General features: G+C 36.2%; 5 protein-coding genes across 6 annotated transcripts; 3 read left to right on the forward strand and 2 right to left on the reverse strand.

The window, feature by feature from the left end:
• The first annotated feature begins 1657 nt into the window (after nucleotides 1-1657).
• On the forward strand, nucleotides 1658-3847 carry LOC105188434 (pheromone-binding protein Gp-9-like). Its single transcript, XM_011149881.3, has 5 exons — nucleotides 1658-1762; nucleotides 1846-1954; nucleotides 2191-2306; nucleotides 3316-3436; nucleotides 3598-3847. The coding sequence occupies exons 1-5, from the start codon at nucleotides 1721-1723 to the stop codon at nucleotides 3714-3716; spliced, it is 507 nt and encodes a 168-aa protein (XP_011148183.1). The 5' UTR covers nucleotides 1658-1720; the 3' UTR covers nucleotides 3717-3847.
• An 816-nt stretch (nucleotides 3848-4663) lies between these two features.
• Tnks (tankyrase) lies at nucleotides 4664-14879 on the forward strand. The gene is made up of 13 exons (XM_025296874.1): nucleotides 4664-4715; nucleotides 4896-5060; nucleotides 5799-6001; nucleotides 6123-6448; nucleotides 6701-6954; nucleotides 7095-7428; nucleotides 7545-7675; nucleotides 7935-8163; nucleotides 8547-8932; nucleotides 9343-9774; nucleotides 10080-10612; nucleotides 10832-11181; nucleotides 12757-14879. Exons 1-13 carry the CDS (start codon nucleotides 4664-4666, stop codon nucleotides 12995-12997), a joined length of 3636 nt encoding a protein of 1211 aa, XP_025152659.1. The 3' UTR covers nucleotides 12998-14879.
• A 4001-nt stretch (nucleotides 14880-18880) lies between these two features.
• Nucleotides 18881-25274, forward strand: LOC105188430 (aldose reductase). 2 transcript variants are annotated; one of them, XM_011149875.3, is made up of 5 exons: nucleotides 18881-19083; nucleotides 23468-23947; nucleotides 24320-24526; nucleotides 24679-24827; nucleotides 24982-25274. In XM_011149875.3, exons 1-5 carry the CDS (start codon nucleotides 19006-19008, stop codon nucleotides 25022-25024), a joined length of 957 nt encoding a protein of 318 aa, XP_011148177.1. In that variant the 5' UTR covers nucleotides 18881-19005; the 3' UTR covers nucleotides 25025-25274. The 2 variants fall into 2 exon arrangements, with proteins under 2 accessions (XP_011148177.1, XP_025152648.1); XM_025296863.1 differs by lacking the exon at nucleotides 18881-19083 and adding an exon at nucleotides 22777-22913.
• Nucleotides 25275-25410: 136 nt separating this feature from the next.
• Nucleotides 25411-26890, reverse strand: LOC112588074 (uncharacterized). Its single transcript, XM_025296892.1, has 4 exons — nucleotides 26724-26890; nucleotides 26377-26666; nucleotides 25963-26170; nucleotides 25411-25721 (listed from the first exon to the last, which is right to left on the reverse strand). Exons 1-4 carry the CDS (start codon nucleotides 26773-26775, stop codon nucleotides 25411-25413), a joined length of 861 nt encoding a protein of 286 aa, XP_025152677.1. The 5' UTR covers nucleotides 26776-26890.
• Nucleotides 26854-27152, reverse strand: LOC105188431 (uncharacterized). Its single transcript, XM_025296864.1, has one exon. The coding sequence runs from the start codon at nucleotides 27075-27077 to the stop codon at nucleotides 26868-26870; it is 210 nt and encodes a 69-aa protein (XP_025152649.1). The 5' UTR covers nucleotides 27078-27152; the 3' UTR covers nucleotides 26854-26867.

Below are 27152 nucleotides of genomic sequence, written 5' to 3' on the forward strand. Positions count from 1 at the left end.
TTTATTAAACTTCTATGGTAACGCGACAATTTCCCGAAAAATGGCGGAGACAAGATTGGTATCAACGAAAATCTCTAGACGACATAGTTTTAATTCTTAGGTTAGTAATACTGTTTAAGTGGTAAGCTGTTAGTTTGCGCAAACTTTTTGACAGATGTGCACACGTGTGTCACAAATATCCCAGACAGCATACGGATATCCACTGGACGTCCGTTATATGTCCATTTTTTTTACAAAAGATGTCCATAGGACGTACGTTTGTCACAACTTCGGACATAGGGCGTCCGATGGACGTACATCGGACGTCCTACAGGTCCGATGTCCAATAAGGACATCCTTGTTACGTCCAATTTATGTCCACGGACGTAAATCGGACGTGAAACGTACATCTAGTGGATGTCCGGTGCTGTCTAGGTACAGCTTCATGAAACCTGTGATCTGTTCTTTTTAACTGCACTACTGAACTGGTGCAATAAGTTAAAGTGAGAAAAAATATAGTTGTCTTATTCTAACTTATTGCACTAGTTCCGCAGTGCAGCTAAAAAGAACAGACTACTGGTCAATCGATTATAGCGGATGTCTACTGTAATCAACTGGACAAAATGATAATGGATGCTTGCGATTAAGCAGCCGAGATTGATCAATAGAGACAGGCCAATCCTCTTACAAAATAACATTCGATCACATGTCGCACAAACAACGCTGCTCAAACTATAGGAGCTGGATTTGGAAATTCTGTGTCATTCACCGTATTTATCAAATCTTGCACCAACTGACTACAACTTCCAGGCGCTAGACTATACTTTTTGCACAGAAAAATATTCAATTCTCAACAACCTGTGGCAAACGCCTTTCGCAATTTCATCGTCACTCGCTCTTCAGGCTTTTTCGCTGCTGCTATAAATAAGTTACCGTTAAGATGGCAAAATTATGTCAGTAGTTTGGGCCCATACTTTGATTAATTGTACTATTTCCAGTTTGAGATATAATAAACCAAACTTTTTTTATTCGAAATCATTTCATACTTAATGACCTAATAATGTCTTTTCATCGAATTATTTCTAACTGAGAAAAGTTATATATCGTTGATCAGATCATGAAGAAGATCTACAGTGCACACACATCCACATACATAACACTATCTTCTATATAGATAAACACATTTGAAGATAAACATATTTGAAAATATTCGTTTTTTCGTTTGTTTATACAATTATTAATGATCGTCTGCACTAAGATGCCTATTATTCAGTTATTAGTAAGACTAGGATATAATCTAATAATAAAAAGAAATAAATAAAAGGTAAATCTTTATGTACATTTCACTTTTTCTTATGTTGGCAGATCACGATACAACTCGCAAAGAAATGAATGAAATAAAACTATTTAATAAATAAATTTAATTTAATATTACTCTCAGAGTTTTGTATATCGAAATAATTTCTAACGAGACAAATTCCACAAGCAAGATGACGAACAAAAGAATTCATTCAAGACCTCGACCTTTCAACAGAATGTGTGACACAATAGCGTCGGCTTATCGTTATCGATGATATGTTTTATGCAGGGCTTATAATATTTATGTAACTCATGATCTTGCATCTTTAACCTATTTTGCATTTTACATTTGCAACACGTATAAATACTCAGTTCTCAAGTAAATAGAATTCTATACTGTACTTGTATTTCAGTCCAACAACAGGAGAATAATCTTAGCAAAATGAAAGCTGTCGTGTTCTGCGCCTGTATCTTGGTACTTTATGTAAGTATTATTTACTCGTCCGTATTTATAATAAATTGTACATATCATATATTATATAAAATGAAACTACACATATATGTCAGACTTTTAGCTCAGTTGAAGCTATACAGAACAAGTTGAAACATATGCTTTCTGAGGAAGACAACGATCGTCCTATCGATATCTGCCTGACTCAATTTAACATGACAATACGTAAGCTACAATTACATCGCTTCTATAATTTCCCGCACTTCTTATCACTCTGGAGTTTTTAAACCAATTTTGAAATTGTTTAATTGTAGAATGAAATCTGATAGCTTCTTCTTAAGAAGATAACAACTATTCAATAATAACAATTATTTCCAAAATCAATAATACGAGTACTTTCGTATTTATTGTAAATTAAGCTATAACATAACATGTTCTCTGGCTATGTTACAATTTTTCAGTTGACCTATACACAGAGCCTGAAATAATGAATGAAGAATACACTAAGCCCGAAAACGAAGAGAAGAATAGAAAAAATGGTTGCCTCTTGGAATGTTTGTTAAAAAAACAGGGTTTTGTAAGCTTTTATACAGGGTGTCTTAAAAATACCGGAACTCTCGGATAACTTTGCAGGATAAAGTTTTCATCAAAAACTTTAAATACAGAAGTTGTAGAAAATCGAGTAACAGACTTGACGGTGACCTTGAATTTGACCTTGGCCATGACCTTCAATGTCATTTGGAGGTCAACTTGCGTTTTTAAATGGGAACCCTTATTTTTTATTATACTGTTTTTTTTCTACCAATTAATTTAAACAACTTTTGTCTAAAACATATTTTATTTGCCTAATATTTTTTGAGATATTTGAGGAAAAATTGATAACTTTTTCGATATTCAACTTACGATATCTCGCTAACTATTTGTCGGAAGAAAAAGTAGTACCAGACTCTCCTGCTTTATTTGGCCTCAAGAATATATTGTTACAATACCCTGACTTTTGTTAACTTACTGACTTTTAGAAATTTCAAAATCATCAAATTAACAAAAATCGGGACACTATTGTAACAATATATTCTTAAAACTAAATAAAGCAAGAAAGTCTAGTACCACTTTTTCTTCCGACAACTAGTTAACGAGATATTGTAAGTTAAATAAGAAAAAGTTATCAAGTTATATCAAGTTATTACAATAGCTAAAAAAAATATTAGGCAAATAAAAAAATGTTTTAGACAAAAGTTGTTCAAATTAATTAGTAAAAAAAAAACAGTGTAATAAGAAATAAGGGTTCCCATTTAAAAAACGCAAGTTGACTTCCAAATAACCTTGAAGGTCATGGTCAAGGTCAAGGTCAAATTCAAGGTCACCATCAAGTCCGTTGCTCGATTTTCTATAACTGATGTATTTAAAGTTTTTCATTTAACATTTTTCAGAAAAGTTGATCCTGCAAAGTTATCCGGTATTTTTAAGACACCCTGTATACAGACTGTAATTTTATATGTGAAGAATACAAGTTCAGAATTCTGTTAAGAATTCAGGTAAGTCAATATTTTACTATTCCTTTCGATTTGTTTTCTCGATTGCGTCAGATGGAAGGATCAGACATCAACGAGACTAAAATTCATACACAAATGAATACAAAATTTGCTAATGATCCGATGCTAGGCAAAATGCACACGACTGTACATAAATGCGTGAAAGAAATAAAAAGTGAGTAAAAAAGATATTTCTATTAAAAATATAGAAATATATATATATATATAGAGAGAGAGAGAGAGAGAGAGAGAGAGAGAGAGAGAGAGAGAGAGAGAGAGAGAAGCCTATATTTCTTAATACATCTCTAATTATATTTGTTCATTTTATTTTTTTAGAGAACAATATTACACAAGAATGTGAAAAAGGTTTTTATTTACTTACTTGTATGATGAAAGGGATGTATAAAGCAAAGAAGCATGATGAACATGAATCTGAACATGAACATACAACTTAGTTACATACAACTGAGATATATATATATATATTGTATGTATGTGGGTGTATATATAATATATATCTATACAATCAACAATGTAAATCAATTATCCAATAAAAGTTGAATACAAAACATATTTTAAATAAAAACGGTGTATCCTCTTATATAAATCTCTTAAACACTAGTAAATAACAGATATGGAAATGCAAATTTTTGAAAGGGAACAAGTAATTTAAATAAAAAATAAAGCATTAAATAATTATAATTATGTTCGATTGTATTTAATTTTTCACATTATCTACAATTAATAGTCCAGTATTACCTCCCGAAGGAAATCTTTTTGATATTAGTTGAAAAATAATCAAAGCGTTAAATGTTAAATCGTTAAGCATTTTATTTTCATATATGTGTATCTTATTTTCCTTAAATAAAACAAATTTTCCATAGCTCCAATTTATAATGTCGAGGAAAGAATCAAACATCAAACATCGATTAATGATGTGGAAGCTAAATTGTCGATTGATCAAAAAAAGAAAATATTTCAAAATTCTTTTTTTATGTCGATTAATTGACAAACATATTTCCCATTTCTGTAGTATCGGTAATGTCAGAGTTCCTCAATTATTTGAGGATCTTTCGTCGGTAATGAAACGAAATTGCCTTTAACAAACCGACAAAGAGAGTACAGCTACCTATACCAACGATCGTGCATCTTTGTTACCTTCTGTCTTTGAGTCTCGTTTTCGTGAAAGACGCGGAATGCCGCCACTGTAGCTAATCTTCCCTAGCAACCCATTCTTCCGTCCGTCCGTTCATATGTCCGTCCTGTATCTGCATGTGTCGTCGAACTAGCTTGGACTCGTGCGTGCTGTGGCTGCGTGAAATGTGTATGTGTTTATTTTAAACACGTCGGAATTTCTATCGTCGGATAGTGCAACAGCATGAAAATGGCGATGTGAAAAAAAATGGCAGGACGCAGGTCGACGCTGACGAACGCAGACTCGCTGCCGGGCACAGGCATTGGTACGGGCGGCGGTGGAAGCGGCGGCGGTGGTGGCGGAGGCAGTGGCAGTAGCGGGGGCGGCGGCGGCGGCGGTGGCGGCAGCGGCTGTGGCGGTGGCGGCGGTGGCGGTGGCAGCGGCAGCAACAGCAACAGCAACAGCGGCGGCGGCGGCGGCGGCGGTGGCGGTGGTGGTAGTGGTAGTGGTGGCGGTGGCGGTGGCGGTGGTGATCCGCTTCGTGAACTCTTTGAAGCCTGCAAGACCGGTGATCTAACCAAGGTAAAGGCACTGGTCACTCCGAAGACAGTAAACGCCCGCGACACCGCAGGCCGCAAGTCTACTCCTCTGCACTTCGCAGCTGGTAAGTTCAATTCGAGAGCTTCTCTTAGCTCGTCTCCTGGCTCTTGAACTCCTACGCTCCTATGCTATGTGTTGTTGTTCACAACGCGATATTTCGTGCTTGAGCTGATTATTTCCGGCTCGCTCTCATGCTATATTAGAGCTTTCGTGACATCTGTAGCTGCAAATTAAATTGAAATAAATGAGCAAATGTTTTCTTTGCAGCTGATTGCTGATACAAACTTATCATGCCATTTGTACCAGTTCGTCAGCTGATTCAGTCACTAATAACGACACTCTCATTAATGTGCAGTGATTATTATTGAAAAAAGTTTAGCAAAGTCTCTATAATATTTAGATACTTGTCCAATAAAAAAACAATTAAAGACAGTGAAATTGTACTGTACATAATCAGTTCTGGATATCTTTATCTTTTAGAATTTAATATTGTGCTGTTTATACATTATTTGAAAGTTTATTATTTAAGTATATGTATTCTTTCTTGTTAAGAGCTTCTAATTCAACTAATTCGATAAACACGACTTCCACTCCATGTTATATCCCTTATTAATAAAGTAACAATTTTGTACTTTTGTAGAGAGCTATAGTGTATATATGTACTTGTATGTACTTATAGCATGTGATGTTAAGTTGTCATAAAATCAGCAGCAAATGTCAAGTATATTGAAATTGATAAACTGTTTCTCTGTGCATAATTATGAAAGAAAGAGGCATCAATAAGAAAATGTTTATTTTATAGGATATGGTAGAAAGGAGGTTGTAGAATTTCTTTTATCCGCTGGTGCATCAATTCAAGCACGTGACGACGGTGGTCTACATCCACTGCATAATGCATGTTCCTTTGGGCATTCTGATGTTGTGAGATTACTCTTGGAAGCAGGAGCAAGCCCAAATACGAGGGATAATTGGAATTATACACCTCTGCATGAGGCAGCTATCAAGGTGCTTATTTAGCCATAAAACACATGCATTTATCTATGTAATTCCACTACTGATATTATTTTCCAAGATGGTTAGAGATGGAAATGGTATCTAATTTTTGCATTTTCATTATACTTGACAGGGTAAAATAGACGTATGTATTGCTCTGCTACAGCATGGAGCAGATGTAAACATTAGGAATACAGAAGGAAAAACAGCGTTAGAACTGGCTGATCCCGCCACTAAGCCAGTTCTAACAGGAGAGTATAGGAAAGACGAGCTTTTAGAAGCTGCTCGATCCGGAAATGAAGAACGACTGTTGCAACTATTGAATCCGCTAAATGTCAATTGTCACGCTAGTGATGGCAGAAGATCTACGCCTTTGCATCTAGCAGCTGGATATAACAGATCCAGAGTTGTACAGATCCTTCTTCAAAACGGCGCGGACGTACACGCAAAAGATAAAGGGTTCGCACATACGAAAGTTTTCCAATCAGATTTAATCAGATTGATAATCAGATCTCGAGCAAGAATGAAATAGTACGCATCTTGAAAACTTTACCCAAGTTTCCTTCGTCATATTCGTTATTCTCTGTATGCATGCATAATAGAGATGAAGTCTGCAATAAAGCACAAATTTTTTGTTTGCTCTCGCCATCTCGAGATCCGATTTAAATTCCAATGTTTGTTGCATTCTAAAGACTTATTCAACTCTTGCAGAGGTCTCGTACCCCTTCACAATGCCTGCTCGTATGGTCATTTCGAAGTGACTGAAGCGCTCTTAAAACACGGTGCCGCCGTCAATGCCAGCGATCTTTGGACGTTTACTCCATTGCATGAAGCTGCGAGTAAATCTAGAGCAGAGGTCTGTTCTTTGCTATTAAGTGAGGGTGCTGATCCGATGCAATTAAACTGCCATAGTAAAAGCGCCATCGACGTTGCACCAACGCTCGAATTACAAGAAAGACTAGCCTGTGAGTTTTACCTAAAGTCAACCTGTACATACACGCACTGGGCTTCCGTTTTTTTTTTTTTTTTTTTTTTTATTTTATTCGACTCGTGCCACAAAACATTCAACTCATATTATTGTCTTACGCATGCATACAAATTACAGACGAATATAAAGGCCACTGCCTATTGGACGCCTGCAGACAGGCAGATCTTACAAAGTTAAAAAAATATCTGTCTCAAGAAGTCGTTAACTTCAAACATCCTTACACCGGAGACACACCGTTGCATTGCGCAGTGGCGTCACCTTATCCGAAAAGGAAGCAAGTTATCGAGGCTTTGATTAGAAAGAATGCTGCCATGAACGAGAAAAATAAGGACTTCCTTACGCCGCTTCACGTAGCGACTGATCATTCGCATTACGATGCGATGGACATATTACTGCGACATAATGCAAAAGTCAACGCGTTAGATGGTTTAGGCCAAACTGCATTGCACAGGTATCTTTGTTCTAGAAAATCACTCTTTTCGCTCTCGTTTACGTTGCTAAGGAATTGAGTGATTCAATTTGGATACTTTTGGCGCATAAATTGTCAATTAATTGCGTGCTTGCTAGGTGCGTTAGAGAGGATAACGTGCAGGCCTGCAGAATACTCCTGTTGTACAATGTCGATCCTTCGATAGTGTCACTTCAAGGGTACACCGCGGCTCAGATCGCCGCTGAAAACGTATTGAAGATATTGCAAGGTAAATTATATGATTTTTATATGATTTAATATTACTCAATGTTTATTTGGAAAGAGTTTATTTATTTTTCAAGTTAAAACAATAGACATCGGGCTAATAAGAGCCAAAACACAGATAAACGCGTAAATAATATTAACATATAGAAATACACAATTTTTGAACCTTTCGGTCCTAACTTGGGACCATCTTCAGCAACTATAGTTACTCTCTTTTAAAATCTTTTAAAAGAGAGTAATTTTTATCTTCGGATTTTGTTTAGATCCGCCGAACGGTACTGACGACGTAGAGGCGCAATTGTTAGAGGCGAGTAAATCGGGTGATCTCGCCGCAGTAGAAAGAATCTTGCAAGCCAATCCACATGCCGTGAATTGCCGCGATTTGGATGGAAGGCATTCAACACCGCTACACTTTGCAGCGGGTTTTAACAGAGTGCCGGTTGTGGAGTATCTATTAGCACATGGCGCAGATGTACATGCCAAAGATAAAGGGTGATTGACGATATATATATATATATATATATATATACACATGTATTACCTTTCCACGGTATTATATATATTGTACTATATTAGTATTGTTCAACCATATTATATTGCTTTACATACTTTTATCTTCCTAAGAATCTATGATAATTTATGAAACCAATAAGCAAAGAGAAATTGCACTTCCTTCTTTACATATAAAACTTTTTTACTTTACATATAAAATATAAGTTGTAATTATTTCATTACAAGATTTATTCAGATTTGCCACAATGGATGGGGATGTACATATTGTAATTTAATATTCATCTTTTTTGTTAATTGTTTGGCTTTCTCTTGATATACATATTGTTATAACATTGTAAATTATATTCGTTTCAACAAAACAGTGGGTTGGTTCCTCTTCACAATGCTTGCTCTTATGGACATTATGAAGTTACGGAGTTATTGGTGAAGCATGGCGCATCAGTGAACGTTGCCGATTTATGGAAATTCACACCGCTTCACGAGGCCGCCGCAAAGGGAAAGTACGAAATAGTTCGGTTGCTCTTGAGACACGGAGCAGATGCCACGAAGAAGAATCGAGATGGCGCAACGCCGTTGGATTTAGTAAGAGATGGTGACCAAGACGTAGCGGATCTGCTGCGCGGAAATAGCGCCCTTCTCGATGCAGCAAAGAAAGGAAATTTAGCTAGAGTCCAGAGATTAGTTACACAGGATAACATTAATTGCCGCGATGCGCAAGGGCGCAATAGTACTCCGTTACATTTAGCTGGTAATTATTTCTCTCTTTCTGCCCCTCTCTCTCTCTCTCTCTCTCTCTCTCCCTCCCTCCCTCCCTCCCTCCCTCCCTCCCTCCCTTCCCCTCCTTCTCTCCTTATCCCTCACCCCTCACTCTTTCTCTTTTTTCTTCCCTTTCTCTTCCTCTCTCTCTATCTTTTTCTCTCTATAGATAAGTGCATACTGGTAATTTTTTTTTTTTTTCAGTGTATATGTTGATTATATATATTTAAATACTTTCATCACGTCCTCTTATGTTTCTTTTTTAGCAGGTTATTATACAATTGTATTACTTTGATAATGCCAAGTTCTAAGCATTTATCGGTCAACATGTAGAGAGAGATTTTGTTGTCATGTCATGAATATTTTGCACTTGTATAACGTATATATTATGCTTTTTTTAAGCGGGATACAATAACCTGGAAGTAGCTGAATTCTTACTCGAACGCGGAGCGGACGTAAACGCACAAGATAAAGGCGGTCTTATCCCTCTGCATAACGCATCAAGTTACGGTCATCTGGACATTGCAGCCTTGCTCATTAAATACAACACTGTAGTGAATGCGACTGATAAATGGGGATTTACACCGCTTCATGAAGCCGCGCAGAAAGGTCGAACGCAACTGTGTGCTCTTCTGCTCGCCCATGGCGCCGATCCTTTTCTGAAAAATCAGGAAGGGCAAAGTCCGGTGGACCTAGCTAGTGCGGACGATGTAAGGTGTTTACTGCAAGATGCTATGGCTTCTCAACAAGTCGTCCCATCGGTACCATCTGGTAACATGGTCAGCAGTACCGGCGGCAGTTCTGTCACTAGTAGACCACCTAGTATCGTATCCGGTAAGAATTTGTGACTTGAACTTTTTAAACTTTTAAAAACGTTTAACTTTGTGTGTGTGTGTGTGTGTGTGTGTGTGTGTGTGTGTGTGTGTGGCAGATGAAAATTTAAAACATAAAATAAATAAAAAAATTAAATTTTATTGTACAGTTTATTGTACAATCCATCTGTGTGAAATATCATAGATAACGTGTGATGATGATGTAGGTTAGTAGCATAATATAATGTACTCACATACTATCATGTATACATAATTTTATAGAATTATCGCACATCATTTGATTTATATCATTATGATTATGTGTAGTTCCAGTCACACCACCACCGCCTCTCACTCAAGAAACAGTCATCATGCCATCCGGCGCAGCTATGATCTTGTGTGTACCATTGGCACGTCCGACGTCGTGTCTAAGTCCAATGCCACCGAGTGAATCATGTTCCGAAAAAGAATCCAAAGAACTGTGTAAGGAACACAACGGTTCCATCACCACTGTCGCCGGTTTTTTGCAAAGTCTCGGTCTGGAACACTTGCTCGAATTGTTCGAACGCGAGCAAATCACGTTGGATATATTGGCAGAAATGGGTCACGAAGATTTGAAACAAGTCGGAGTGTCGGCTTATGGTTACAGACATAAGCTGATCAAAGGCATGGACAAGCTGTTAAACACGGCGGCGGGCTCTCTTTGGCAACCTTCTATAAATCCAGGCACACTGCTGGTGGATTTATTAGCTGAAGATAAAGAGTTTTTGGCCGTTGAAGAGGAGATGCAAAGTACTATCAGGCAACACAGAGACAACGGTCATTCTGGCGGTATCTTTTCACGATACAATATAGTCAGAGTACGTGATTTAGATAGAAGATTATAATTGAATGTTGTTTTCATAATTTTTCTTCTATCCTTTTTTTTTTCCTTCCTTCCTTCCTTCCTTCCTTCCTTCCTTTCTTCCTTTTTTCTTTTCTCTCGCTAAGTTGTTATGACTGAATGTTCTAATTGTCTTTTATATTCACAAGTTGCCTCATTATAACAAAATTTTTTTAAATATCAATTTTTTTCGCAGATACAGAAAGTTCAGAACCGCAAATTATGGGAGCGTTACGCTCACAGAAGGCAAGAAGTGGCCGAAGAAGTCGGTGCTGCCGCCCCGGCTTCTCCCAGTACAGGGCTTAGAAATGCTCCTAGCTCGGCAGTACCGCAAGCGAACGAGAGAATGCTGTTCCATGGTAGTCCATTCATCAATGCTATTGTGCAGAAGGGTTTCGACGAACGACACGCATATATCGGTGGAATGTTCGGCGCTGGTATATATTTCGCGGAACACAGTAGCAAAAGCAATCAATATGTCTATGGTATATGCGGTGGCACTGGATGTCCCGCACACAAAGATAGAAGCTGTTACATTTGTCATAGGTTTGTAAAAGAGCATTCGTCGTCAATGAAGTGTTAAAAATGTTTAGTATGCGCGAGAGCCGCTTTTATTGGGTATTGTTCGGAAAGTAATTTCGGTGAATTTTGCATGAAAATGAAAGACGATATTTTTAATAGAAAGAAAAATTTTATTCTATTAAGTATTGACCATTTTGCCCCATCTTTAAAGTAATAATATGATTCCACGCTCGTAGAATTTCTAGTCCTTATTGGCAAAAAACTGAATTAATTGGTTTTTGACACCTTCATTTGAATCGAAATTTTTATCATCCAAAGGATTTTGCAGTGACCACAAGTGAAACAAGTGATGGTACCAGATCAGGTGAATATGGTGATTGTGGTAGTAAATTCCATCCAAGAGCGCTAACAGCTTCTGGCGAGTTATTAACTTGTATTATAAGATTTGGCGTTGTCACGATGAAACATACCTTTTCTGTTCGTCAATTCTGGTCTCTTCTGCTTGATAGAATCATTCGATTTGTCCAATTCATGACAATACACATTCGAATCAATCGTTTGGTTGTTTAGTAGCAGCTCGAAAAAAAAAACATTCCTCTCCAATCCATCCATCAAACAAAGAGCCATCACCTTCTTTTGATGGATATCAGCTTTCGATGTGCTTTGACCTGGTTCATTACGTCTGCTGCTCCATGATCTTTTGCGTTTAATATTGTTGTATACAATCCATTTTTTATCTCCAGTTATGAGACTCTTCAGAAATGGATTATTTTCCTTACGTTTACCTTACGTTTCAACAGTAAATCGCAGATGGTAATGCGACGAATCAAATCTCTTTCTTTGAGAACGTGTGGAACCCAAATATCGAGCTTTGAAACGAAACAAAATTGTGACAAATGCTCATGCACGATCGAATTCGATAAATTCAATCTCTTAGCAATTTCTCGTGTTGTCAAATGACGATTTGTGTCCACTAATGCCTTTATTTGGTCTTCATCAGCTTCAACTGGTCTTTCAGAACGCGGTGCATCTTTAAAGTCGAAATTCCCAGAACGAAATTTCGCAAACCAATTTTCTAACACTGACGTTCAGTCAACACATCCTCTCCACACGCGGCACACAATTTTTTTTCTTGCTTGCGCTGCATTACTGCCTTTACGGTAATAAAAAAAAAAAATGTGACAAAAAGCTCACGTTGGTTTTCCATTTTTGATGCGACGCCAAACAAAAACAACTTGATAGATTCCAAAACAACTTTTTTTTAAAATGAAGTTCGAAAAATGTACGTTGTAAAAATGTAACATGATCTTCTGGTTTAGGATGAGTTTAATTACTTAAAAAAGTAAAATGACAGAATGATCTATTCGAAAAAACCGATATTATTTTCCACACAACCCAATACAATAAGATAGTAAAATATGAAAAAGTTCGTGAATAATTCAATAATTCTTATCGTTAAGACTAGATTCATCAACGCACTCATGCACTTGTATATTTTATTTATTGTTTCTTTAAGAAAACAATAAATCCTCCTTCCGATAAGACTACTTACCGATAAGACTGATGACGATATACCATTTTGTGATTTTAAATTTTTAGGCATTTGCTACTATGTAGAGTTACGCTTGGCAAATCGTTTCTACAATTCTCGGCGATGAAAATGGCACACGCGCCTCCCGGACATCATAGCGTGATGGGCAAACCGTCGCAGGGTGGTTTGGTATTTCCTGAATATGTCGTCTACAGAGGCGAACAAGCGTATCCCGAATATCTCATCACGTACCAGATTGCAAGACCACAGCAAGAAACTAACGGCAGTGAAGGTGTCGAGGAACGGTGATCGGAAGAGCCGGCGGGCCCCGCGGCAAGATTGCGTAGTCTCTGTTGCTGTCAGAGACCGAGGGCATGCGGCGCGTTATCGCGTACGTAGAATGCGCGCGAGTCGCTTTGAATTTGAAGTCATCTAACACTAGTTCTTCCATTTTTAACAGAAAGAATAAAACCCGCAGAAATAACGCGTAGTCAAGAGATGCGCATCTATAGAATATTTTATTCTCCGAGAACCTCGAAATATCCTGAGAATTTTTACTTAAAGAGAAAAGAAACAGCCGCTGTAATATTTTCAGCAATTGTGATTCTGTAGTGTTCGAAAAATTATTCAATCCAATCATCAAACCATTGTAAAAGCTTATACAGAAAATGTACATTGATCATGATGTAAATATCAATTACATACGTAGATTGCAGTGCATCTCTTACATCACACTTATTGTCGATTAGTGTGTTCGTAGAGTTAGTCAGTATTCGAGAAAATCGCAATGTATACTCTTGTAGATTTCTATAACGAAAATTAATTTATACCAACACACCTTATGATGTGTGCCGTTGGAAAGAATAAAGACGAGAGAAATATGTTCGATCTTAAAAGTACACAGAACTTTTAAAGATGTAGTGTAATTTGCTCGACGTCTCATATTATCTACTCTACAAACACACACACACACACACACACACACACACACACACGGGTAAAGTCTGCAATGTGATGAAATACATATATATGCATAACACAAAAAAGTTCCTTCTGTTTTTTATATGAAATATCCATTATCTATAGTTGTTGTAAAATTTATTTGCATTGCGTGGCTTGGGTATAGATTTTTATATTCATAGTTTGATTATTGATCCAAATTGAGATAAATCTATACGCGTAATATTATACTAACAATTAAAAGCATTACAAATATATGTATAATCATTGATGCATCTTACATTACGGACTTTACTTGTGATGCATATAAATTTATAGTCTTGATAATCAAGTATTGTAATGTAAATAATTTATGATCATCTATCTTTTATATTTCGTAAATGTAATCACTGGGGTTCCTGTAATTCGATAGTAATCTCTCAAATGTTGTACAGTCTTTTTTTACCAAGGTAGTATAACTATTTTATTAACGTCAATCTGTTTTCGGGAAAAGGAGAAGATATTGGAAGATGTTGCTCGTTTATAATTAGTTTTAAATATAAGATTCGCACGAATGCATTGTCTGGGCAACACGTCCGGGTAACACGTAACTGCAGGTCATATCTATATCTATTATTTACAACCGCGTGACTAAGCATACAAATTAGTTTTATCTCGCGGCATAACAAAACGTTTGAAGGAACATTTTTCTAAGCGAATTGAATAGCGGAATCGTGAAAATAAACGTCGATATAATATTCTTTGACCTCAGCGGAAATACATTCTTCAATCATTGTCATAATTTATTCAACACAAAACAATCCTGTCGTAAATATAAAGAAGGAAAAAGAATATTGCGTAAATATGCGTATATACAGAAGGAAGGAAAAGAGTATGATTTCGAATAACAGAAGATTAGTGCTATTTACAATCGACTGCTGCAGTTATTTTGCAAATAACTGTAATCTTACGTTTATTGCAAAAGTCAAAAAATTGAAGGAGTTAATTTCTCAAAGTGTTACCGATCACGATAGCATGGCGCAACAAATGGATATCCGATGTTTTTACGCCACTGAGAAATCTGCTCTAAACTCAAATGTTACAAATCGTATAAAATGTCTTTGTATAAGACAAGTAGTATGCAGTATGGCCGAAATGATACGAAAGTGCATACGTATTACCATTGTGTTCTAATTGTGTAAGAGAACAAGAGACTTATATAAGGAAACAATGAATTTTCTTTAATTGTTAACATACGAGTTTTGTGCTTTTAACTCCTGTCCTTGCGACATTTCCGACAGACATTACAAAGAACAGGTATCGTCAACTACTCTGTCACACAACTGTAAATGCAAGAAACAAAATTATAACATCAAAATATAAATTGGAATCGATTTCGTCATATTATCGTGGAGCGTAATGTTATGACGAAACGTTTTCAGATCAACATGACCTGAAAACGTCCCCGAAACTTCATAGGTTTTTTCGAAAATTGTTTTTGTTTGAGAAATTCAACAAGTTACGTTGCATATATTGTTAAACTATGTTATAATTTTTCAGCAACGTACTATGTGCTTCTCAGTTCTTAAAATTAATTTGAGATTACCTTTGGAAACTTTTGTAATATTTTGATAGACTTCTCTCTTTTTTCATAGCGATATAGACTTTTACAGAGATACAAAATATGAGAAATATATTAATCTTGATAATATCTATCATATGGCTTATAAACCAACAGGAAACAAGTCGTAACTTGATCATGAGCGAGTCCTATTAGTATCCCCTCTAAACTGAAGCGTTCCCACGGCGGTATTCGCAGCTCACTCGACCCTTGGTCTATTCAATTATAGCCATTGACCATTGCGACAAATTTCAAGGTCTGGGCCAAGATAATCTATATAGACGAGTTTTTTTCCAGTCCATGTAGTTAGACGCAATATGATATATATTATTTGTAAAGGACTACCTGATACTATATACTTCATTACGCGTCATTACTATCCACGCGTATATAGAATGCCTATTTTTTTGAATGCATGCATGCTCGATAATTCTTCAACGAAGTATATTCAGCAGAAATGTTTCGGAAAAAGAAAAAGTTTTATGATTTCAAGGGGGACACGAGACAACTATACTATTTTGTTTACAAATGGCACCACTTTTGAGATATTCACTGAATCATTACTTTTCTTAAGTGGAAACCCCAATTTTTTATTACATCATCTTCTTTTATCTTTTTTAATTAATTTAAACAACTTTTGTCTGAAACATTTTTTTATTTGCCTAATATTTTTTGAGATATTTAAGGAAAACTTTATAACTTTTTTAATATTTAATTCACGATATCTCGCTATTTGTCGGAAGAAAAAGTGGTACTAGACTTTTCTGCTCTATTTAATCTCAAGAATATATTTTTATAATTGCGTCCTAACTTTTATTAACTTGCTGATTTTTGAAAATTTCAAAATCATCAAATTAGCCAAATTCAGGCCGCTATTGGAACAATATATTCTTGAGACCAAGTAGAGCAAAAAAGTCTAGTACCAATGTCCTGACCTTGGCGACGTCACCCAAGGTCTAACTTATATATTTACGTCAGTAAATAGATCTTTTGAAGCCCTACAATTTTTATTTGAAACATTTTTTCTTAGTTGAAAATACTTAAGTTTTTATGATATTTCACCGTTCCGATACTTTTTATATATCTTGTATAACAAATGTTATCAAAAAGCTCTTTAAAAGATATCTTATTTCTGAATCTGATAACTTAAAGATATTTTTAAAAGATAAATTTATCAGAATATTATCTAGTGCGTTTTTTGAAGGCAGAAGGATATCACGAGAATAATATATATAAGAGTTCTCAAATTGGACGTTCTTTAAATATCCCGATCATGTCACGTATAAAGTTCTTAATTATACCTAATATATATCAAATAAAAAACATTTAATATGTCATGATGATGGATATGAAATATCCTCTAGTAGCACATATTGTTGGGCCAATATTGGCTACAAATTGAGCCCTCAATATTGGCCAATATAACCCCAATGTAAGTCAATATTGATATAACAATGCTATGCAATATTGGTAATGTATTGTAATTTAACCAATCTAACCAATATTAGCTGCATATTGGGATACATTGGGCCGATGTAACCTCAATGTAAGTCAATATTGGTATAACAATGCTATGCAATATTGGCGATATCTTGTAATTTGATAGATATCTAACCAATATTGGCTGTATATTGGAATACACTGGGGGCCAATGTAACCCCAATTTATGTCACCGTAGCCAATGTAACACCAATGTAACGCCAATGAAGTGTGCTACTAGGGATAAATATTTTAATATGTATATGATATTACACAAGTAATAAACACAGGTAAAAGGTACAAGAAAAATTGGCAATAAATATAATAAACATTCCACTGTTCAGCAGTTTTAATGTATCATCAATTGATCGTTCTTTTCGGTGGCTTCGTTTAATAATATAAGCATGGATAAAACTTTGTTCCTTTAAAGTCATACCAAGGGCCCAACTCATCACTCTAAACGTTGTAAACGATTGCAGTAACTTTCCACGACAGAACTGCTCTAGATGTACTGTGATATCGTATGGCCATTCCAGTTATCGCTGCTGACCAACGATACGATACATCGTTTAACATGTTCATTGTCAAACTGAAAATTTGAATTTCGTATCGTGGCCAAAGTTATTTTTTCTTTCTTTTTTCAACAGACGATGGCTGGAGGCCATCCCCCCTCCACGAGAGTTCGATTCCTTCCCCAGTGGCCTATCTAAAAAATAAAACATCACGCGCCGTTTCGCTGTGGCCGCTATTCTATCCCGTATAGAAACTCGTTAGCGATCACACGATATCGCGTGAACGGCAATGAACGTATTAAACATATATTGTACAATTGTGATATTGCCGCGGCGTTGCGCGTATGATGCAAGTTTGTGAACAAATGTTATAAGATATTTTTTTTAAAGCAACGCTTTTTCACTGCAGTATGCACTGCAGTGTGCACGCTGCGCGCGATAAGTATGTGTCGTTAAAGTCTTTACGAAATTTTATTTAAACATTTTGTAACACTCTGTACGAGTTGCAACGTAAGCAAGTATAACATATTACGTCACATAGCTGCGTTCCGATATTCACTGCCAGTACTGAAAATACATAGTTTGTGTCACATATCCTATAGATTTTCAGTGATGGCAGTGAATATCGGAACGCAGCCACGTGCACGCAGCTTAGGGCTAATTTACAATATATCGTTTGCAGAATCGTACTATCGGCCATGGTATAAAGTTGCTACGAGTTAAAATGTCGATGTTAAAAAACGAGAAATGACAAGGACAGAGCGCTATTCGAGATATTCAGGTAAAAGTCTTTTGTTGGCCTTTGAGGCCGTGAGATGTGGTTTTCGTCACTGCGAAACTACGCTTAATATTTGTCTGTTGTGACTGCGTACGCGTATAGTCCCTTTCTTTGTATCATTCTTATTTTTTCTTATCTGTTATCTCAATTTATCGTAAAATGGCGTTTGAGAATTCGCCTTAATAGATGCCGTTAGCCAATATTGAAGGAAGGAAGGAAGGAAGGAAATATTCAGGTATGCTCTTTCTTGTCTCGCACTGGCAAGCCTGATGGTCATTCTAATTTATACATATTTCGGTGGTCGACATCGACAACCGATTCGTGACAACTTCATAGCCGACAATCCAGTGCGCATGCGTCCTACTCCGATTCCATTCGACTTCGACGAACAATGTAAGTCTTTTATTGGCTCTCGAGGCCGTTGGGTGTGGTTTTGTCGTTACGAAACTACGCGTAATTTTTTTGAATATTGGGTGCGTGTGATCCCTATTTGTGCCACACTTCTTTGCAACATTCTAATTCCTATTTTTATATTTTTCGTTAACGATGACTGACGTAGGAGTAGAACTCTGCTCTGCTCGGAGCCATGTATTGAACCATAAACCATGCATGAACTATGACAAACGCAATGTATTGGAGACCAAGCCTTAACGAAAATACATGCATCTGTCCTTAGGGTTTATTCTTTCCAGCTGAACTGGTATTGTGTACTGAAATCTTTTTTCTTTTCTCTTCGACGAAAATTTATATACTTACTTCATTCAACGGCAAAAAGTACAATTAGTTCAGCTATAAAATGAACACACCTCTCGCTTGAGAAACTCAGAGTCCGCGATTGATTTTGGTGGGGAGGGGATGACTATAAAAGGTTTCGATGGGTGGAAACCTGCCATTTGGATTCAGACGACGTTGAGCGAGGTTGATCGTTGAGTTTTCAACGTAATATCGTGTAATAAGTAAACAACTGAAGAAACCAGTGTGTGCGAGGATGTCCTGTCTAACAGTACCGATGTTAAAATTTTACAACGGCAATGAAGTACCAGCCGTTGGTCTGGGCACATGGAAGGCAAGGTTTATCTTTTGTGTTTTGTTGGATTTCTTGAGGTGTCTTGAGAGTTGGTGGTCAATTTCACTCTAAGTTTGGTTCTTTTATAGTTGCACCATTACGCACCAACATTTTTTAAATTTTAATTGAATAACTATATTATATCCTTGTTTTTTAGGAAATAATATATAAAAAGAATTTGACATATTCTAATGTTTAATCTAATTTGATATTCCACCGATATAGAAAATCTCTCTCCTATCTTTTTTCTATCGATTTCTCGGAGTCATTCCGAGAGTTACCTTTTCTATGTATATTTGGGTACATAGAACTATTCGAAAAAAAATATCGATGGATTGAAAGTACGAGAGAGAAAATTTTTAATTATTGAAATATTAGATTGGATTAGATATTGGATTAATTGAAACTTACACTAGTTGAACCTATACTACGCGCGTGTGTTTGTGCATGTGTGACGTGTGTATGTGTATGTTCCAGTAGACATTAGCTACATCAATGTCGTAATTTTCCACTCAAACATATAAATGTTACATGGCATATATCGTATCGTATTTATATTTTTGAGTGAAAAATTGCAACATATTGATATAACCCCAAATAATTAAACCTGCAAAAGCAGATTTTATATATAATAGTATCTGCTGCAGATTCTTACTGGCCCCACTCGGCAATATTTCAGCAACGTATCAACAATGTTGAAACATTGCTGATATGTTGTTGAAATATAATTTGCTGAGTGAGCCAGAGATACAACGGGATTTGATGACAGAGAATATGATAACAGAGGAACGGCAGAAACCATAAACAGGATCTATCGCTTTGTCGGCAGATTAATGGCTGTTAATAGATTATTTATTGAAATGTTACTGTGCTTTGTATTTACTGGGATATACATAGGATGTCTCAAGGCTCGTCTACAATAGCTGTAAGAGTAAGGCTATAAGGCTGTAACGTAAGCTGTCAGCGAATGAAAATATTTCATTTCGTGCCTTGCAACCTTACAGCCTTACTCTTACAGCTAATGTAGACGAGCCTATAGGCCAGAGCTCGGCAAAGTTTACAACTTTCGGCCGATTTTCGGGAGCTACGTCTCCTATCTTCCCTTCCTTTACCGCGCGGCGGATCCAGCAACTGACGGTCGCCGCGGCTCGCGACCTCAGTACCGTTGAGATCATAAGGCGCATCTGTATTAGATAAGGCGTGGTGCCTACTAAAGATAAGCCTACTAAAAAACGCGTTCGGGGTGCGGGGAGCGCGTCGATCAGCGCCAACGTGTCATTCAGGCCCAGTCCCACAACTTGCTTTAAACGGAGTTTAAAGCAAGTTGTGGAACTGGGCCTCAATCCTTGTACATGTAATGAGCGATAAAGGTAAAAAACGTGTTAAGCCAGCGGCACACGGTGCTTGTTTTCGTGCTGGATTGCTTGCTGGATGAAAATACTACATTCTGATTGGTACATTTCCGAAGATGGATGGAAATGCACCAATCAGAACGTAGTATTTTCATCCAGCAAGCAATCCAGCACGAAAACAAGCACCGTGTGCCGCTGGCTTTAATGTTGACAGCGCGCTCCTTTAACGCTCCTCAAAGGCTGAAAAATAAATGTATCGATACAACTATATGTATAATATTTCGTACAAACTTGTACAAATATATACTTGTATAAATATATATATATATATATATATTTCTTTTTTCTTATATTTTTATAATTAGAAGGTAACATAATAGGTTTCCTCGTCACCCATGAGGTATTATTGCCGACGCGTTTAAAAAAAATAAATACGCGTCTTAAGCGTGGTCTACGATGACCGTAAGCAGTAAGAAGTAAGCGTGAACAGTAAGGCCTGGTCTACAATAGGTGTTATAAGCTGTAAGCCGTAAGAACTGACCAATTATAGCTGATTATTTTTGTAATAATCGACTGTGATTCGCCAATTCTTACGGCTTACAACTTACGACACGTATTGTAGATCAGGCCTAAGAAATAGACTAACTACAGTTGATTATTTTTGTCATAGTCAACTGTGATTGGTTTACTTCTTATCGCTTATGCTTACTTCTTACTGCTTACTGCCATTGTAGACCACGTTTTACTGTTCACGCTTACTTCTTACTGCTCACGGCCATTGTGGACCACGCTTTAGACTATCTGAACAATCTTTAAGTCTTTTGTTCGCCTCCGTGGCGGTTGGATGTGGTTCCTGTAACTACGCATATTTTTTGATCGTGGGAACTGCGTACGCGTTGTCCCTGTTTTTCTTTTACCTTCATACTACTGGAAAATAGCCTTACAGAATTTAATCTATCTACACCGTGAGAGTGGCGTTGGAGCAGTACCCTATTTTGCCCAGAGCCATTTATTGAATTGAATTGAACAATCTTTCGTGGAGACGTAGAGCGGATCGAAGTAAACACAAAAGTCCCATATCATTTTGCGAAATTCGTCATCCATCGAAGTTATCGCCAGTTATCGAATTATTAATTACAAAAAATCTGAAGAGTGAACGCGCGCCAAGATAGATGATTGGAGAAGAATTGCAGTCACTCGTCCGGCCACAACCCAATCAGAAAAAAAATCCTTGAAGTGTTTTTAAAAATATTAAAAAAACATTTCTAAAACTTTAAAAAATAATTTTAAACGAGTTATTAATACAAAATAAATATTAAGTAAATATTAAATAAACGTTAAATAAATATTTTTTCTTAATTATTATTTTAAAGGGAGAATCAATGTAAAATATACACATTAAATAAACGTTAAATAAATATTTGTTGCAAAACCCTTATGGACGCAAAACACTCAAATATTGAGTATCTACATTCAATCATTTGAATTTACTCTCAAATGTGGGTATATACATTTAAATTTGAGTATATATACTCACATTTGAGAGTAAATTCGAATAATTGAGTGTAGATACTCAATATTTGAGTGTTTTTTTCGTAAGAGAATGAATGGGAAAAATGTGACATAAATATTTGAAAAACATTAAGAAAATATTGTCTGCTGATTGGGAATCAGCCCAGTCAACCTAATTATTGCCAGTCGATTACACGGTCGCGTAATCGACACTACGAAGGAACAGTGAGATAAGATACGAATAGCGGCGCGTTCTTCGCCTCATCGCTCGCCGGCAATAGTTGCTAAATCGACCGAGCCATGTTGCGGCCCGAACGGCTGCGAAGCTCGGTCAATATTATTTCAACGTGCATTCACTCGTCAGTTTTCTGATTAAGCTTAATTAATTACTACCTCGATAACTATTGCGAATGTCGCAAAATAGTATAGAACTTTTGGGTTTGCTTCGACCCACGTCTCCACGTCTGCACGAGAAATCGTTCAGGTGGTCAGACACCCTGTAGAATCTGAAATTTCTCGAAAGAAGGAAAAAATTAAAAATACTAATGTTTTGTGTAATTGACATGTATCCCGGATAAACAAATTTCGGCATATTGTCTGCATAAAGACTGAATTCGAGAACTAAAATAGCATAAATACATAAAGATGTGTCTTCATACAATCCAGTAAACACAAAGTATCATCCACGTTACAATGTCAACCAAGTCATATGGTATGTTACATAACTGTTACTTTGTTATATAAGCAACTGTTATATTACATACCATATGATTTAACTGACATTGTAACATTGATGATACTTTGTGTGATGATACTGTGAAGAAGCATTGTAGCAGCATATAAAAGAAATAATCTGATGCTATGAAAATTGTGGTACATACCACGTATTCTATCGGCAAGAGGATGCAATTAATCAGCGATACAAACAAATATTTTGCTGCAAATTTTGCTGCAAAATATGGAATAGTAAATATGTATTTCTTATAGTAAACATATTACAAACATGTTATATCGCTTCATGGTATCATAAAATGGTATCATAGTATCAATAGTATACATTGAATGCGTGCATGCTGTTGCCAATATGTCTATCTATCTGGGATTAATAATTTGTCGTTGATGCGATAATGTTATCATAAAATTATCTTATATGGCGAAATATAAAAGTTATTTTCAGTCGGAAAATATATGCGGGCTTGTGTAACGAACAATTATTAAAACTTCATTAGTGAAACAGAACATTAACTTATTTTTCTTAATAAATAAGACACGATAGAAATAGAATGTTCTTAGTGTAAGAACATACAAGACAAATTAGAAATCTAGCCAAAAAGTAGAAAGAAAGAAAGAAAAGAAAGAAAGAAAGAAAAGAAAGAAAGAAAGAAAGAAATTTAGTCAAAAAGTACAAAAAAAAACAGTATGGACATAACAAGATAATTTGATAAGCAATTTTGTATCATTGGTATTTTAGTTATTTGTTAAAGGGTATCATTTAAAAATTTTACTTGATCTTATTTCAGTCTAAACCAGGTGAAGTCACCCAAGCAGTCAAAGATGCTATTGATATTGGCTACAGACATTTTGATTGTGCTTACATTTATGGTAATGAGAAGGAAATTGGGGTAGCCATAGAAGCAAAAGTAAAGGAAAATGTCGTAAAGAGAGAGGACTTGTTTATAACTAGCAAGCTGTGGAATACTTTCCATCGACCTGATTTAGTTGAATCATCCATCAAGCAGACGCTAGCTGATCTTGGTCTTGATTACCTAGATCTCTACTTAATACACTGGCCAGTCGGATTCAAAGAAGGTGATAATCTTTTCCCTAGAAATGCTGATGGTAGTACCAGCTTAAGTGATGTAGATTACATTGATACTTGGAAGGCCATGGAGGCTGTATTAAAAAAAGGTCTGACGAAGAACATTGGAATTAGTAATTTTAATTCCCAACAAATTACTAGAATACTCGAGAATGCGACAATTAAGCCTGTCACGAATCAGGTAAATTAAGAGTAATAGCAAATGAAAAAGAAAGATTGCTATATATTTATTTGTTACTGACGATTAATTTAATATAACCATCCCAGTAAACACAAAGTATCATTAATGTATTATAATGTCAACTAAATCATATGGAATATTATGTAACTGTTACTTTGTTATATAACAAAGCAATTGTTATTTAACGTACCATATGATTTAGCTGATATTGTAACATCGATGATACTTTGTGTTTACTGGAATGCTAATGTATTGTATTAATCCATAAATTGTTTTATTATTGTTTGCTGCAGAATATACTTTTATGTAAAATAAAAAAGGACATCTAGAGAGAGAGAAAGATTTAGCTTTATTATTTCCTTTTTATTTTAGATTGAATGTCATCCATATCTAATACAGAAGGAGCTGTCAAACTTTTGCAAGGAAAAGGGCATCCTTATTACAGCCTACAGTCCACTTGGATCACCAGATCGGCCATGGGCCAAACCAGACGACTCGAAACTTTTGGAAGACAAAACATTATCTCAGATTGCCAAAAAGTACAACAAAACACCTGCGCAAATTCTTATACGTTATCAGGTATTATATTACGTCATCATAATATTAAATGTTGATTCGTGTTATTTGATAATTAAGTAAACAATAATATTTATAATGTTTTGTACATCAATTCAATATGAATACAGTTGTTAATTTAATTGACACAAAATTTCATTCTTCATCATTTTTAGTTGGAACGTGGTCATATTGTGATACCAAAATCAGTCACGCGATCTCGAATTCTTGAAAACAGCGAAGTATTTGATTTTACATTAAAATCTGAAGATATCGAGTATATCAATACTTTTGATTGTAAAGGAAGAATCTGTCCTTTGACTGGGTAAGTTAAGTGTAACTTATTTATTACTAACACCTGTGAAGTTGATATCTTCTATCAATTAAGGCGTATGAGACGAGGAAGGGAAAGGGGAGAAAATATTTGGTAGTCATCATGATACATTATGATACACTTACAATTTTTTCTTTATTTTCAGTTCGGAAGCCAGCCCTTATTACCCGTTCAATATTCCATTTTAAGCGACTAAACAGACATTTGGAATCAATGGTTGATATAATACACGCTCATGCGCATATATACATCAATTACGTACACATCTTGGAGTAAAATACATATTTTGAAATGTTTGAAACAGTGCTGTTGGTCGCTGTTGTTATTACAAAAGATTTGCAAAATCAACATTAATGTACAAATGTGTGACCAGAACCAGAAACTATAAAATTAAAACCAACAATTATTTTCTTGAAATAGATATATCTTTGAGACAGAGATGTTCTTTTGCTTTCTTTTGGCACAAATTAATTTAAATATTTGTATATCTGTAAACAATTGCGCGTGAGGATATAGTTGTAGTACTGCGGAAAAGCATTTTTTTCAATGCATTAATTCTCAATGGGATGTATCACTACGTTGATTCCTCATTGCCATCGTCACAGCTGCAGCACTCACAAAATTCCTCGTCGCTAGTGCCGTCATCTATTCCTGGTCCCAAACGCAACGTCTCTGAAGCCATTGATGTACGGGCCATGCGAGTCAACGATGGAATATTGCAATTACATAAGGCAGTAGATAATTCGTACGTGCGTTTCTTTTTGCATTTGTATTGACAGGTATCGATATGGTCGCAAGGAGTAGAAGTTTCACACGCGTTGCATGTTTTACCGGGGTCACATGGCAAGGAAGAATGTACCAAATATTTGGGAGAACGTGACACATCTGAAAATTTATGTGCGTGCAAACACTTGAACATTAACTTGTGTAGTAAATCTACACGACTTGTCACATCCACATATCTAGTCTCTATCGACAATTAATGATGATTAATATCTCTAAATTCATATTACACAATTAGATTATTATTCAATGCAAGAAAAATATTTCCGCCTCTGTAGATTTTTCTTACGTGAAATACTTTATTAAAATTTGACAAAACGGAACAAAGTATGTCAACAAGTACCTGTCTTCGAGATGGAAGATGCTCGACAATTGCTGGTCTTATATTTCGTGGCTGAACACGGTGCGCAACTATTCAGCGAGATGTAAGGTGAAAATGATGGGCCTAAATTTTCATGCAGATTCAGCAAGCGACATGTTTGAAACGACTTCATCGGCGTTTGCTCATAAGCGTCTAATGTTACCGACATTGGACATGAGCAGCAAGTTTTCTACACGAGGAAGAATGCATAAAATCGGTTAAAAAATAAACGTTACGTCAACTACGTCTTTTTCTGTTTTTTTTCTTTTTCTTTTTTACTTGTTTATCTTTGGAAGTATATTTTTTCTTTGTCGTATTTACGTTACATTCGTGAATTTTCGGTGAAGGATGAAATTTTCTATTGTTTTCTATTAAACTTTGTACATACCCTATTACCTTTTCTTTATCATGCTGATATTTTTCACAAGGTAGAAATTGTTTCATCTGTCGCCTGTACATAGCTTCTTTGCCTTCCAGTTCTTTGATGCAACTTTTCATGTCGAGTTCCTCTTCGGCAAGCTGATGGATCTTCTTCAGACATATCAGGTCTTCGGAATGGATGGAATGCAGACTAGATGTACTATATCTTTGTACCTGATTACGCAGCTCTACTAGCTTCTCCTCCGTTTCTTTGTTAGCCAATTCCAAAGACTCCAGCTCCATGGTAGTTTCTTCCAACTTCACATCTGCGCCAATAATCTTATCCTGTATCAACATTATAGATAAATTTACTGTAAACTTACCCTCTGTAACATTTACAATTTCCAAGAGATTTGAGTTGAGAAAATTACGCATAATAACGCATAATGAGCGCGTTAAAAACTTAAAGAAATCTGTTGCTCTAAAAAGGCACGCTGACAAAATTTACCAGGATTTATCGTCGAATGTCAATCGTGCCGTACATGCAACTGTGCCGTTTCCAGGCGTAGCTCGTTGACAGTGCTCTTCAATTTGGCAAGAAGTCTGTCGATAGGATCCGGTTGTGGTGAAAGGTTATCCACAATCTGTCGCACTATGCGATATGGTGCATCACGGCGGCAGTCGTTGACCATCCTCCACATGTTGCATGTCATCAGAGCCGGGATGGAACGTTCCATCGTAGTGACCTTGTCCTTGAGATACCTGCGGCGATCAATCAGGTCGCATCGACGTTCCTCAATTTCCGAGGCGAC

Source organism: Harpegnathos saltator, unplaced genomic scaffold, assembly GCF_003227715.2.
Source record: "Harpegnathos saltator strain DR-91 unplaced genomic scaffold, Hsal_v8.6 scaffold160, whole genome shotgun sequence".
In the NCBI taxonomy this organism is placed as follows: Eukaryota; Metazoa; Arthropoda; class Insecta; order Hymenoptera; family Formicidae; genus Harpegnathos; species Harpegnathos saltator.